A 14479-nucleotide genomic window follows, 5' to 3' on the forward strand; every position below is an offset into this window, starting at 1 on the left:
CCCAGGAATTGCTAGTGCTCCGACTCGCAACGCTGGCTCATGAGAACTGTAAGAATTTCCCCTCGTTTCCAGGCCCTCCATCAAGTCACGTTTAAAACACGCCAGTGCTAGCCTCAGCCTGACAATCCTACTACTACCCCGTAGGCGTATGTTACTGATGTCTCCATCACACAGCGCCAGTGACAGCATTGGGCAGTATTCCATAAAGGGATCTGCTATAATCTTAAATATACCCCATAGCCTCAAAGTTCTTGGGTCATTGATACTATCTTGCATCACAGGTAGGTTAAATTTGGGGTGGAATCTCACTGAGAACCCAATAATGCTGTCAAGCAAGGCAAGTCCCCTTTCTTGGGGGGCTTTGGGCACTACACCCCCCATCATCCATAATTCTTCCATACCACTCAGGGAGCGTAAGATTGGATCAGTCTTCCCTGCAGAGTACCAGTGACTGAGTTCTGCACAGAGGGAGTCTAGTATTCCTGCCTCTGCCTGGGGCAGTTTTGCAATGAGATTGTTTCCTTCTTTCAGCAGGACCTTCCCCCATCTCACAGTTAGCCCACCATGCCAGAGGTTAATACTAAATTATTCATTTGTATTAACAGAGCTCTATTTGCGCCAAAAAAAGAGGGCGCAAATAAACACAGGGCTGTGATTTCTCTAGAACCAAGTTGGGTTTGCACAAGGACATAGGCTCCAAACTAAGCAACAGGGTTAATTAATTCACAGTAGAAACAGATCAGCAGATCCAAGAGGTCTTCCCTGACGTAAGTCCTTTTTTGGACTGTTGCCAGTACAGAACTACAACCTTTGGCATCTGAGAAGAGAGCAGCCTATGTTTGCTGTTGGTACTATTTACGTTAACCTGACCGGCTTTACTTTGCATGGTCATGAGCCAAGCTGAAGACTGGGACTCAGGACTCCTGGGTTCTGTTCATTACTATAGTTCTATCACTGAACTACTGCGTGACCGTCGGCGAATCCTTTCACCTCCGAGTTCATCTATAGAATGGGGAAGACACCAGCTCAGCTCCCAGTCATGTGACGAGGAGTAACACCCACAGAGCATTTTGGAGATGTAAAACCTCAAGTCCTTATTTTATTCTCCTGCCAGGCACACCTGGCTGCCTCTAACAGCTCTCCCCTCACATTCTAAAAGCAGCGTGCATGGAGAGGACTACTATGCCACTTAGTAGCTTAGGGTTTGTTCTGATTTCGGCTTCCAGAGCAGCATCCGCTTAGCTTGAGGGATGAGACTGTGTGCAAACTTCTGCCCATCTCCCAGCACCACTAGGGATGCCTGATTCAGCAAGAACCCATTCTGCCCTGCTGGCCAGAAAGCAAAGTGCCACCATAGCAGCCAGTAAGTCATGGGGAAGAGAGAGAGAGAAATGGGCACATTGGGTAGAGTATTAATGCAGCAGGCGAAAATCACTTCTCATGCTTCAAAGAGAAAATTCTGCACTCTACCTGCTCAAAGTGGGGCTGTTGCCTCTGAAATCAGAGTATTGAACAACTCGGTGAGCTACAGCATGAAACACCGGCTCTTCAATTCACACAGCAAACCCAACACCATGCACCAGATGGAAAAGGGGATTTATCCACTAAGAGCCCACCTAAGAAGGCTTAATAATTTCCCATTGAGGGTCTCCATCATTGAGTTAATGCAAAATTAATTCAACAGCTTTACAAAAAGCAGGTGGGGGGGGGGAGAATGCTCCAACTCCCTCACGTATCCATTGTTAAAGCGATCAAGCCATGGAAGCATGCTGAGCACCCACCGGCAGCCCCCTTATCAGCTCCCCCTCACCCCCCAGCACCTCCCGCCCACTGGCAGGCCCCACTGATCAGCACCTCTCCCTCCCTCCTGCCCACTGCAATCAGCTGTTTCACAGCGTGCAGGACGCTCTGGGGGGTGGGAGGAGCAAGGACATGGCGCGCTTGAGTGGGAAGAGGTGGGACGAGGTGAGGCCTGGGGGGAAGGGGTGGAGTGGGGACAGGGCCTGGGGCAGAGCTGGGGGTCGAGCCCCGCCCCCGGGCACTTGGAAAAGTCGGCACCTGTGCATGGAAGTCAAGTTCATCAATAACCACGTAGAACTGGGCAACAGACTAAGTGCAGGTCATTCCTACCTATTTGGATGAGATGATGGCAACATAAACTGAAACTCTACCACACACGTGCCATCTGAGAGCTGACGATGCTGCAGGCTGTTTAGTTCATAGGCGATATATCCTCTCCTCACATACACCTAAGCAAAGAGGCGGGAGAAGAATTTACTTTGAAATCAGAGTGCTTTCCCATGGCCAACCACCGAAGCAACCACCATGGGCAACACAGCCTCTCTCGCTGGCACTAAAAGCAGCTCCTGCTCTAAGAGCTGCATTTCTTCTAAATAAATGGCAGCCAAAGTCTTCAATTCACCCTTTACCTCCAGAGCTGCCATGCGCACCAGCTGGTTGGAGTGGTAGAAGAAGGTAGGGAGCACATCAAAGATGGTGGTTTCCGAGAGGATCAGTTTCTGTCACGAGGAAAACAGAATTCAGCACAAGACAAGGTTTGAACAACCCGGTGCTGGCATGAAAGACGAAGAAGAGATGGAAGTTACACAGCTGCAGTTGCTCCAATCCTGAAGCTCCCTCAGTAGCTTTTGCTAGATTCGTTAGCCTGCAGTTCACACTGAGGGTTTCGAATGATTTAAGGCGTAATCTAGAGTACCCGTCACCACAGTTCTCAATTCCTAGCATATGGACACGTTTCCCTGCTAGGGGAACAGAATCCTCCATTCACTTCCTACCCCTTCGGAGGAGAGTGGCAGAAAGAGGGTGACCCTGTGCTATGGGCTTTTGTCTGGAAGAGATCAGAAAACAGCATTTCACATGGTCTGATATATACTAGCATCAATAGCTTAAACTGCAAGACATTAAAGCCTTTTTAAGGCCTTTTGAAATAAATGGCTTTCAAATCAAACTGCTTCACTAAGAACTAACTAAAAGGTAAAATCCCATGCTTTAGAATTAATTGTAAGTAGTAGTCACAACCTTTAGGTTTTCAGGGCAGAACTGGTGGCCGTACATGTCGATAGCAGACAGGAATATGGACTCCACCTGATTATGTCTCAGTTCATAAGAAGGGAGGTGAGAAGCAATCAAAACCTACATATAAAAAGAATCTAAATAAATGGCTGTGATTTGGAGGCGGAAGGGGAAGGTTGGGGGGAAAATCACCACCACTTAACAACATGGGTAAACCACGAAACATACTAACCTGTCTGGCTCGCAAAGCCACTTTGGAGTGCTCCGTTTTACTGAGCTGTGTTAGCTCAGTGAGAATGGCCATCAGCTCCTCTGTCATGGTGGAGTCTCGACCACACAGCTGGTCCTATTAAATACCCTTCCAGTGTTAATGACTAACCCTGATTGAACAGAAACCTCCATCTACATTCCTTACTTTGCCTACAAATGTCTGTGCACTGAACCAGGAAGACGTGCATTTCTCTTCTAACATACACACATGGAGCCAATTTTTTGTTCTGGCCTTGGAATCTATACAAAGAAGGGACCACTGTGATCATCTAGTCTGATCTCCTTGATGGCACAGGCCAGAAAACCTCCCCTTTTCTTAAAAGTCGGTACAGAAAAGGGAAGATAATTTAATAAAGGCTCCACTAGTGAAGAAGCCACCAATAACAATTTTGGGGGATGCAGTCAAAGATATTAAGAACAGATGTTGTAAAGTTTGAAAACAACTTTACGTTTTAAACAGGTAAGACCAAAATACTTCTTTCAAAATGTCTGCAGAAGTTTAATTTTACAATAAAATACAAGAGAGACAATCTGATGTAATTGGCTGCACATCTGAGTTCTAATCGAAACCTGCCTCCCCATTTGCAAAGTAGATCTAATAAGGAGGCTTAATTAAAGATATTAAAGCACTCTATAGATGCTCTACATCAGATGCTCTGTACAGATAAAGTGTTGTTAAGAGCTGTAAGAATATTTGAGACCACACACACACACACAAACACTTAATCCATTGCATTTGCTTTATTTTCCCCTTTCACAGATGGCTGCAATATCTCAAATCAACCCTCTTATTACAGGGAAGCTTCCCACACCGGTAATTTTTCCAGAGTTCTCCGCTGCAGTTTGACCTTCACTCTTACAACACTGCAACGGATTCCTTCTATAAAACTGCTACCGGCAAGCCACTCATCAAAACACAAAACTACAGGCTGCTTCATTCCCTCCCACCCTTATTTCTCGATTTCCTTGTATTCAGAATTTGCCTTCCAGGTCAGCGGTAACAATCTATGGTGCATCTCAACAGCCGTTTCTGATCTGACTCGACACCCACCCTAGTCTCACAGAGGTTGCCATCTCTACTTACAATTAACATGATCACCAGCAGATTCTTCTTTGCCACCTGAGCATGAGAGAAGATGCACTCGAGCACCGGGGTCATGTCCAGTTTGTACTGCTCTCTCAGGTTGATCACACATTTGTCATAGTGGGCTGGAGAAACAGCAAGCATCCCCTGGTTAGATTAGTTCCCCCGGCCTGCGGAAAAGCACCGGGCCCTCGGCAAACACACCACCACTTCCTCTGACCTTGTTGGAACTGGGTTTCCACTTGCAAATATCTTCTCAGCAAGTCTAACACGACAGATTTCATGTAGCCCCGAATGCCGCTGCGGTACCTGGGAACAGAGAAGAGGACCGAGTGTGCCACATCCCAGAGCTAACGCGTCATCACATTGGCCACGCTGCTTTTGCTGGGAATCGAACATGGACTAGGAAGCAGTCAGGGTGGATCCTCCTCTCCTGGGGCAAGCAAACGGCTCGAAACAATGGCACTCGGTGCATGAGCCAGGAAGTGGTGCTCACCCAATGCTCTGCTTGCTCAGGACAGAGAGGGGTGCAGCATCACTGCCAGCCTTCCCACAGGCTGCAATCACCTACACCAGCATTGGCCCCACTTGCCTCAGCTGCCCTGACCCTTCTCCACCTCCCTTGGAGTCAGGGCCAGCACTGGTTTCTATGGAGCATTTCACAGCACGTCTGGAAACCTCCCACACCGTAGGGCGTGCCACAGCACAGGAAGGCATTCACCTCTGGACTAGCTGCATAATGCTCTGCGTGTTCATGAAGAAGACTTCCCGGTCTGCCTTCCTCTGCAAACTGGCTGCATGGCTGTCCAGTATGCTAGCGATCTGCACAGAGCAGAAGAAACACAGGCATGAAGGAGCTAAAAAGTAGCTTGGGAACAAAAGTCTGGAAAACCAAGGGGATGTGACTATAAGCGGGAATGGCTAAGACACCAAAATGAAGCTCCCTTTTCTCTTGCCCTATACACATTCCCCTTTTTAAGAGACTATATTAATTAGCAGGAACTCTAGTTGGATTTTCAAAGAAGCCCATGTGTCTAACTATTACGCGCCTTTGAAACCCTCAGTCTGTGAGCAGCAGTAAGTAATTTTCATTTCCCCAAAGATCAGGGGCAGGTTCTGCAATGCCTCACGCATGCGAGTTGTCCCAACTCATGTGAACTGTTCAATTAGTTTCAGCGAGACTATTCACAGTAAGGATTTGCACGACTGATCCGGTGTCTTTATGGTTGCCATTCTTGGGCACTACAAGGCTGTAGAGATGTCTCCATAAATTGGAAACATTAATTCCAACCCTGCAAAGAGGAAGGGCAACAAGTATTATAAGGGGAAGTAAAACCATCTTTGTTTGGTAAGCACAGTACAGCCAACCAGCCAGCCAACCTGCCTGCCACAAGACATTCCAAGTGTGCCTATGTTCCAGCAGGAATAATTCAGAAACCCACCACAATCCTCCTCTAATTTTTTTTAAAATTAACATCATATGCACGGTTATGAACAATGAAATGTAGCTGTAGCTGTGTCAGCCCCAGGATATTAGAGACATCGTGGGTGAGGTAAACCTTTTATTGGACCAACTTTTGTTGGTGAGAGAGAGACGCTTTCGAGCCACACAGCTTGTCTCTCTCATCATCAGACATCGGTCCAATAAAAGGTATTACCTCACACCCACAGTGTCTCATGAACAATGAAAGACAGACATTTATCATTACACACTCACTGGAAAGCCTTAGAGCAGGGAAATGGTGCCTGGGTTGACAGAAATCTATTTACAGAAAACACATGGAGGTCAAGCACACTGACCTATTCCAGCTGCATTTACATGGAACATTCAGAGTAACAGCTGGGAGAAGAGGAGACACTTAACTTTTTCAGATTTCAAATAGGAAAAGGATAGCTTAAAGAGGTTAGCTCAATTTTAGAGGGGGGGGAAAAATTGCTTCAGGGCCGAAAACTTGTGTAAAAGATTCCAAATTAAACTATATCTGTTACAAACGTTTGCAGATCAAAAAAGCTGTTTTTTCCCCCACACAACAGAAATTTTGAACAAAATTTTTTAATAAATTTATTGTATATGACATTTTCCCTATTCATATTTTTGATAAAACCTCATCTTTTAGCAGAAAAACTTTTCCGTTGAAAAATTCTGACCAGTTTAGCATGAAAAGAAAAAACTGATAATCACCAAGATATTAAAAAGGATGGAACACAAGACCATCCCTCTTGTACGGCTTACCTGCTGACTGGGAAACTGACACAGCACGGAGGTGATGTTACTAGCGTATTGTGCCATCACTTTTCGAATGGATTTCTCCACTGACAGTGGGATTCTGCCAGACACGTTTGTCATGATCTCCTGCAACTCCAGAAGAGGCAGGGAGGGGTCCCGGAGGGTCTTCATCAGCTCACATACCCATTCTTTCATCTAAGCAAAATAAAGATTATTGCTGTGAAGATGTAATGGAAAAACATCAGAGGCCGATGTGTCAGGAAAGGCAAGTGAACGGATCTTGCCATCCCAATGAAAACTATGCTTGCAGCCCTGTAACCAACAGGGCAGGTGGGCTAGCACAATGGAATTAAGGATGGTTTCTCAACTGTGGCACTGGGCTGGGAGTAGCATCGAACCAGGTATAAAACCCCGGTCAAAGTCACTTGGGGACTGATTTTCAGAGGTGCTGAGCACCTGCAGCTCTCACTGACCTCAGGACAAGTGGTGACGGCTCAGCATTTCTCATAAATCATGCCCTTAGAGTCCTTGTCTATAAAATGGGAATGACACCTTCCTACCTATCTACACAACGGGTGGTCGTGAGCCTTAATTTAAGGCTTGTGAAGGACTTTGAGATCACTGGATGAATGGAAGGCACAAAAGATGTACTACAGCCAATGCTTAACATTAAGGGGCTCAGCAAAGTATTACAAATTTCCCCCAAGGTTGCCACCTAGAGAAATACGGTAAGTGCTCTTTGTTATCACACTGATAGTGGGAGACCATTCCAACAAGAATACAAGTTAAACTAGATTTGAGAGTAGATCCAGGTCTTCATCCACGTATAAAAAAGAAATTGAAGGGAAAGATGGTTACATGTGAACAAAAGTTTGCTGGCATAAATATATCAGTTAAAATACCCTCTGGGTATTAGAAGCAGATGCCATTAGAGAAAGGCACTTACTTTTGCACTGAAATATGGCTCTGGCAAGCAGTAGCCATTCATGACATTGATCAGATTCTCCAGGACACTGTGAAAGATCTGGTGCAGCTTCAGGCCACCAATTGGCAGCATCTGCTGGGTAGGGAGGCCACCTGTATACAACTGGGCCTGAGGTTGAATACAAGAGAAAGAAAACATTTGGAATATAAAACAGGAGTGAAGAGGAGAAAAGTGAGGCAGATCTTATTCAAATTAAACTATCATCTAGAAAAATACATGTGTGCAACCTCAGCAGGCAAGGAAACTGCTCAGTATCCATAATTATTTTAATTAAAATGCAAAGGAGGGTGTCGTCAGAATGAATCAAGTGGTAAGTTGCCAAGTAAGAGGCATTAGAAAAATGTACGTCAGAATTCCTTATTCTAGTCATTTTCAATCAAGCCTTAAAAATCAAAATTCAGTTTTCTGCCCAAATCCCGAAAGGCGTATATGCTTAAGATACAGACTAGCTAAGGCCAACAGAATATTTATATAAAGGCCACACTTTCAAATACAAAATTCTACATCATTGCTAAGTATCTGGTGAGTTAAACCCCCAAGTGAACAAACATATTAAGATACTGGGGCATAAGAGACAGACAGCTATAAGTCACGGATGACCTGATTAGTCATGTAAGTAAATAGAAAATAATCTGGTTCTGTCCCAGCAGCTATACTCACTGGGTGCACTTTGGTAGGATCATCTAACTCGAGTCTAGCTATGACACAGCCTGCCTCCAGCAATGCTCCTGGCCGTTTTATATAACGTATATGGCCAGATTCCTTCACCTCCAGGGTCAAAATAATTTTCATCACCTGTATGAGGATTGTGGAATAGAGTGTAATAAATGAATATCATCCATGCAACATCAAGACCTTAGGACAGTCATTTTTTTCCCCCCAAGTGTCACAATAGAGACATGACTTCATTTTTTTTATTGTAGGGGTGCATATACATAATCTGCATCTCTTTATCAAGCATACAGATTGGAAGCCATTTGCCACTCAGTGACACAATCTGCACTAACCTACAGTTACCTCTATCTCTGCAAAACTGTGCCCTACGAAGATGTGGCCTCCATCTTCCACGGTGTACGTCAGCAGTTTCCCAGCAGAGGGTGATCTCAGCATGGTTGGATCTTTCTCCTTTTCAAAGTCACACGTTTTGTTACCAACGGTGATTCGGTAGCTTAAGGAGAGGCGAAATTCTGTTACTGCTCAACCTATTTTCTGCCTGCTGCAGAAGCAGCTGCAATTGCTGCTGTGTCTAGTCGCGAGATTGGGAAGAAATCTGCAGCAGTGGGATAATGGGTCAGCTCTCTAACTTACCAGTCAACTTCTTCTTTCATGTACGTCGTGTAACTGTTACCATCATAGGAGAGCAGCACCCCACCATCATTCAACCTGTGCACGTCTATCTCAATGTGAGTGTTATTCATGATAATGACATAAGTTGTCAGAGACTGACGGGCAACCTATTGAAAAATACCGAAGAGAGAGGCTTTAAAACGTGAACATTACAATCTTCACTGAGATCAAGCCTTAGGCTTGCATTGCCAGGCTGCTGTGCAACAGCCCTTTGAGATGACACCAGAAGCCGAGCTCTCATTGGGTAGTGGGTGGGAGCAGGATTTAGTGTGGAATACGGACTCGGCTTCTCCATGCCCCCTCTGTCACTTAGACCAGTGTTTCTCAACCTTTTTGATACAAGGGACCAGCTTGCTGCCTTCCTAAACTGTGTCAGGGAGATCCCAGAATCCGCTGAGAAATTGCTAGCCTGGTTCTACAGCTCAACCATTAGCAGTAATTTCAGCTGATCCTCCACTTTCCCATGATAAGAAAGTGATTTAACTAACTACAGCTGCTACCTAGCTGGATTTATGAACAGGAAAAGCCAGCACTTTATTAGACGCATTAACTCCAGCAACAGTCCATCTGAAAGCAGAAAAATTCTCCATACTGTAAAAACAAATAGTTAAAGTCATTTAAAACGAGACTTTTTTATTTTAAAAAATGGATAATGAAGATATTTTTTACTATCTTTTCACTGACAGTACCCACCCAGAAGTGCTTGTCTGTACTGATGAGAGAGACATGCAGAATCTACCTAGCCATGTGGAGTAATGCCTGCGCAAGCCAAAGTCTCCACAAGCTTGGAAAAACAAAAGACACCGTTTACCTTGAGCGCGTACTTCACACCTTCATAAATAAGCTCCACTTCTACAATGTTCAGCAGGAAAGCCGCTGGCAGAACTTGGCCCCTAAGGGACAAAGGTAAAAAGTCAGACACCAAGAGAACTCAGCCACGGCATATAGCCCATCAGCACTAGTCCAAAGAGCAGGTTTAGACTGCAGTGGGCTGCAGAAGAGAGCTTTTAAAGGGGACTTGCAGGCAGGGCCGGCTTTAGGCCTGAATCGGACCTCGCACCTAAGAGGGCCCCACGCCCTTGCTGCCGCCAGTACACTGTACCGGGGTGGCCGGCTTCCCCGGGGGGCAATTTAAAGGGCCTGGGGCTCCCAGCAGGAGCTGGAGCCCCAGGCCCTTTAAATTGCCACCAGAGCCCCATTTCTGGAGCCCTGGGGTAGGGCCGCGGGGCTCTGGGGTCTATTTAAAAAGTCCGGGACTCCCCTTGCTTCTACTGCCCCGGCCCTTTAAATAGCCGCTGGAGCCCCACCGCATCCCCAGGGCTCCCTCGGCAATTTAAACAGCTGGGGCGGTAGAAGCAGGGGAGCCCCTGTCCTGCCCACAGCCAGCCCCTGCTGCACCCCCTGCCCGCACCAGCCCTGCACCCTGCACCCCCTGCCCTGCCCGCAGCGGCAGCCAGCCCCTCCTGTACCCCCTGCCCGCAGCCAGCCCCTGCTGCACCCCCTGCCCTGCCCGCAGCCAGCCCCGCACCCCTTGCCCTGCCTCCAGCCAGACCCTACCTCCAGTCAGCCCCTGCCCTGCCTCCAGCCAGCAATGTATGTAATATATAATTTTGTTATTATTTATATAGTTATGGAAAGTAAATAATACATGGAAGAAATAAAAGGGGGTTTTTTAATGTGTTTTTTTTTTTTTTTAAGTCATCCCTGCCGGGGCCCCACTGAAAATGTTCGAATTGGGCCCCGCACTTCCTAAAGCCGGCCCTGCTTGCAGAGGAGAGAAATAGTTGGTTTTGCATCCCCTTTCGGATGTATAAAGGCAGCGTGAAAGTTTATAAAACGTTTAAAAGGTGGTGAGGGAGGAGTTGTGCTGCTTCACATGAGAAATTAAGCTCTTGTGTCCCCTACAAGATTCTATGATGATGGCAGAGCTACTAACATGACACCATCACAAAAGTGAAGTGAGTGAAAGTTCAGCAATTGAGAGGGGAAGGGACTTTTAGCCAGCCTGATTAAAACTTTGGTTTCGGTCATCATCTACTTAGCTCCCATGGCTCATGAACACTTTGGAGACAGAATGTCTTAAATAAAGACTCAACACTCTCACCCTTCAACTAAGGTGTAAAAGTTCACAATGCACATCTCTGAAAAACCACAAGAAGTCCCACAGGAAAACTTGTGAAGAGTGAACTTGACATTCCTAAGGTAAAAAAACCCAGCAACTTAAAAACAAAACAAAATAAAACTTTCTTCATAGACGTTAAAGACCAGAAGGGACTATTATGTTAATAACCTGACTTCCCACATCTCAGAAGCAGAAAGCAAAAACCTTGGGTTTTCTTTTTTAATATCTCATCTCTTTTGCTGCCCATTAAGGCTCTGGAAGTCAAACAAAGTTTCCTTTCTTCCACTTCGCTGCCTTAAAGAATATAGGAACACCATCTTCACATCCCACTCTGAAAATCAGCATTGTAATCACGAGTCAACATTCTGTGCCTGGTTTTAACTCCCTTAGTGGCTGGTCATGCCTTACCCTGCTAAGGTGTTAACTTGCATTAGACAAAATCATGCAAGAGTAGCCTGAATGTCTGTGACAAAGGGTCAGCTTATGTGCCAAAAAACCTTGGATCTCTCACTCTCTCTCTCTCACACACACACACCCCTACCTCAATTATTACAATAGTATGTACAGTCCTCTACCAAGACTGGGACCCTAATCCGCTTGGTGCTGTACAAACACATAGTAAGAGGCAGTCTGAAAGAGTCCCTATCTCAAAGAGCTTGCAGTCTAAACAGACAAAAGGTGTGAGGAGAAACTGAGGCACAGACAGGGGAAGTGATTTGCCCAGTCACTCAGCAGGCCAGTGACAGAGCTGGGGACAGAACCACATCTCCTGAGCCCCAGTCCAGCACCCTGTCCACTGCCTCTCAAACACAGCACCGTACGTCACGTGCTCTATATACCCCTGCTCTCGCTGAAGAGTGTAACAAAATTCCCATTCATTTTAGCGGGACCAGTATTTGGTCATAAGAAGGGTTTAAAAGCCACACTTCATTGTGCTTATCCGATTAGTCACGTAGCACTTTACCTTTCGAGCGAATGCAGGAAGTCAGTCATACAAGTCCTAAACAGGGCATCTGCTACATTCAGGGCACCGCAAACCACGCCCAGCATGGTGTCTGGCTTCTCGGCCTAGTGGGGGAAAGAATGACACTTCTAGCACATTGTGGACAGCAGATCCATGTGAGAATGAAGACGATTAGCCAGAGGGAAGAGAGTCAGAGCTCAGCTTCTCCCACCTGCACTTTCTCAGCAATCAGGTGGTCCAGCCACCCAGTATCTATCTCATTGTTCTGAAAGCTCTCAGTCTCCAGCAGCTTAATCAGGTACTCGACTGTTGTTCTGAAATCCCCACGGATCGACAGCTCTTTCAGCGCCACAACCATATTCCTTTTAAAGAAAAGGTCCTCTGTTAATATGGAGTTTAAGATTCATAGATTAATAGATTCTAGGACTGGAAGGGACCTCGAGAGGTCATCGAGTCCAGTCCCCTGCCCGCATGGCAGGACCAAATACTGTCTAGACCATCCCTGATAGACATTTATCTAACCTACTCTTAAATATCTCCAGAGATGGAGATTCCACAAACTCCCTAGGCAATTTATTCCCGATGCATGATAAATATTCAGTGCTAAGCATACCGATCTATTGGGGCATACAGAATAACTATATCTTTTCCCCCCTTAGCAAGTGTCTTTCCCCACTTCATTTTCTATCATACAAAGTACTAAAGATCCAAAATCTGATGTATCCAATACACAAGTGCAAGAGCAGACGTTAAACTTCTCTTTACAAAATATACAAACACATACGCCACATTTTGATTGGATTTCGACTGACATGCAAGAAGGCTCTTATTCAGCAGCCAAGGTATACAGCAAGCTACACAGAATGGTTGAGAATGCTGCATATAGTGATAGGCAACCTTATAAAAACCTAGACAGATGTGTTTCTATAACTCTGGAGAGAGACAGCCTGCAGTCAAAAGCTGCCTCCGAGTGCATGTTATTAAAAGTCTGCCCTTTCTGCATGTTCAGCTCTTAGAGATTTATTTTTTTTGGCCTGCTGGGAAACAGTTTACTTTGAAAGGTAACAGAGTAGCTCTGTGAGGTCCCAATGCAGCAAAGCACATGACCAGTACCAGTAAGAGCAATACATAAAGCTAAGCATTAAGTGCTTTGCTGAAGCAGGGCTAAATCACCACATTTCTGAATATTTCAGGTTAGTTTGAACAGTCTCCATAATTCCCCTGCAGGGCCCTTTGTCACAAGTCCACAGCTAAACTGCTCAGAAAAGCCAAAGTGGCTCATTGCCTCTTAGGGTTAAAACCAAATATTTTTATATCTAAACCCATCAACATTCAGTGGCACTTGAGACTCTCGAGAAATGCTTATTGCTAATCCTACTGAGAGGACAATACTGACGAGATGGCCTCCTCGCGGTTCTCTCCCCAGGAGAAACAGTGCCCAAACTGCGAATCAGCAAATTCGTGCAAACCGCCAGCAGCTGCCACACTGAAATAACCCCAGACATTCTTGCTGCTACGGAAATTCAGCTCCTGCACTGTCCCTGAGCTTGGCTTGAACCCCTAGAGTCAATGTAAAAAAACACAAAGAGAAGAAAGTAAAAATTTTACATTTGAAACAAAATAGGTGCAAGGCAGGAAAGAGGAATCCCATTGCAAACAACAGCTATTAGATAAGTCCGCCTGTGGATTCCATTAACCCCACAGATCTCATCTGAGAATATGTCCAGTATTCCAACATTTTATCAGTGGAGGACTGCTCAGAGTTCAGATCTTGCTAAAAACAAGGTCGCATCCTGCCCCCAGCAACATTTTGATCTGATCCAGACCAGAGCAGACGCTTTCTAAACAGGGTTCCATTTACTCACCTCATCAGGGTTTTCACTGGTGATTCTAGCAGCAATGACATGGCCTCTGGGCACTGGGATATTCGCAGGGCTCTCAAAGCAGATGGGTGTATCAGCCCATGGCAACTCTCCATACAGCACTCGGATGTCTTTTATTCTGTGCAAGGGGACACCCATTGCAATCTGCACCAGTGCCCAGCAGAAAAAGGAGACAAAGGAGACGGGGCTTGGATTCTTCTAAATTAGCTTTGAAATGAGGCTACAGTATGAGAATTAGAGCCAATCGGTGGGACTGGCTGGCTCAGGTAAACAGGAAAGGGACAAGGAGCCTTTCACCCTCTAGGTCACCAGTTCAAATCCAACTCCTTCTGGAGGAATCAAAGGGAGCAGCCATCTGATGGCTGCTCAGAGCCCTGTGTGAAGTGACCTTAAGAGCAGTCATCCCAACTGGTCACTTTGTGGGCATATTTTTGAGGTGCTCAGGACTGATGGGGCATGTCACTCTCACTCCTAGAGATGGCTCCTCTGGGTTGGGAGTGAGACATCACGCAGGGGCTTGGTCTGCTGCTGCCCATGTTCCACCTCTTAATGGAGAGAGAAATT

The 14479-nt window shown here is 45.9% G+C and overlaps 1 protein-coding gene across 14 annotated transcripts in view; it reads right to left on the reverse strand.

The window, feature by feature from the left end:
• Nucleotides 1-14479, reverse strand: part of ACACB (acetyl-CoA carboxylase beta) — a 68458-nt gene that overhangs the window by 21486 nt on the left and 32493 nt on the right. For 13 of the 14 annotated variants that reach the window (XR_004648290.1, XR_004648291.1, XM_034791503.1 and 10 more), the window contains 18 exons: nt 13898-14059; nt 13429-13592; nt 12244-12394; nt 12033-12136; nt 9758-9839; nt 8908-9053; nt 8617-8767; nt 8260-8394; nt 7561-7707; nt 6621-6809; nt 5109-5209; nt 4608-4696; nt 4388-4512; nt 3266-3379; nt 3040-3153; nt 2430-2519; nt 2131-2249; nt 1471-1494 (listed from right to left, as the gene is read on the reverse strand). Coding sequence is in view for 12 of the 14 variants with exons in the window: in XM_034791503.1 (XP_034647394.1) it covers nt 1471-1494; nt 2131-2249; nt 2430-2519; nt 3040-3153; nt 3266-3379; nt 4388-4512; nt 4608-4696; nt 5109-5209; nt 6621-6809; nt 7561-7707; nt 8260-8394; nt 8617-8767; nt 8908-9053; nt 9758-9839; nt 12033-12136; nt 12244-12394; nt 13429-13592; nt 13898-14059 (2207 nt within the window). In the remaining 2 variants the exon portion in view is untranslated. The remainder of the gene's footprint in view (nt 1-1470; nt 1495-2130; nt 2250-2429; nt 2520-3039; nt 3154-3265; nt 3380-4387; nt 4513-4607; nt 4697-5108; nt 5210-6620; nt 6810-7560; nt 7708-8259; nt 8395-8616; nt 8768-8907; nt 9054-9757; nt 9840-12032; nt 12137-12243; nt 12395-13428; nt 13593-13897; nt 14060-14479) is intronic. The other variant, XM_034791504.1, reaches the window with a different exon arrangement.

Source organism: Trachemys scripta, chromosome 15 (assembly GCF_013100865.1).
Source record: "Trachemys scripta elegans isolate TJP31775 chromosome 15, CAS_Tse_1.0, whole genome shotgun sequence".
Classification (NCBI taxonomy): Eukaryota; Metazoa; Chordata; order Testudines; family Emydidae; genus Trachemys; species Trachemys scripta.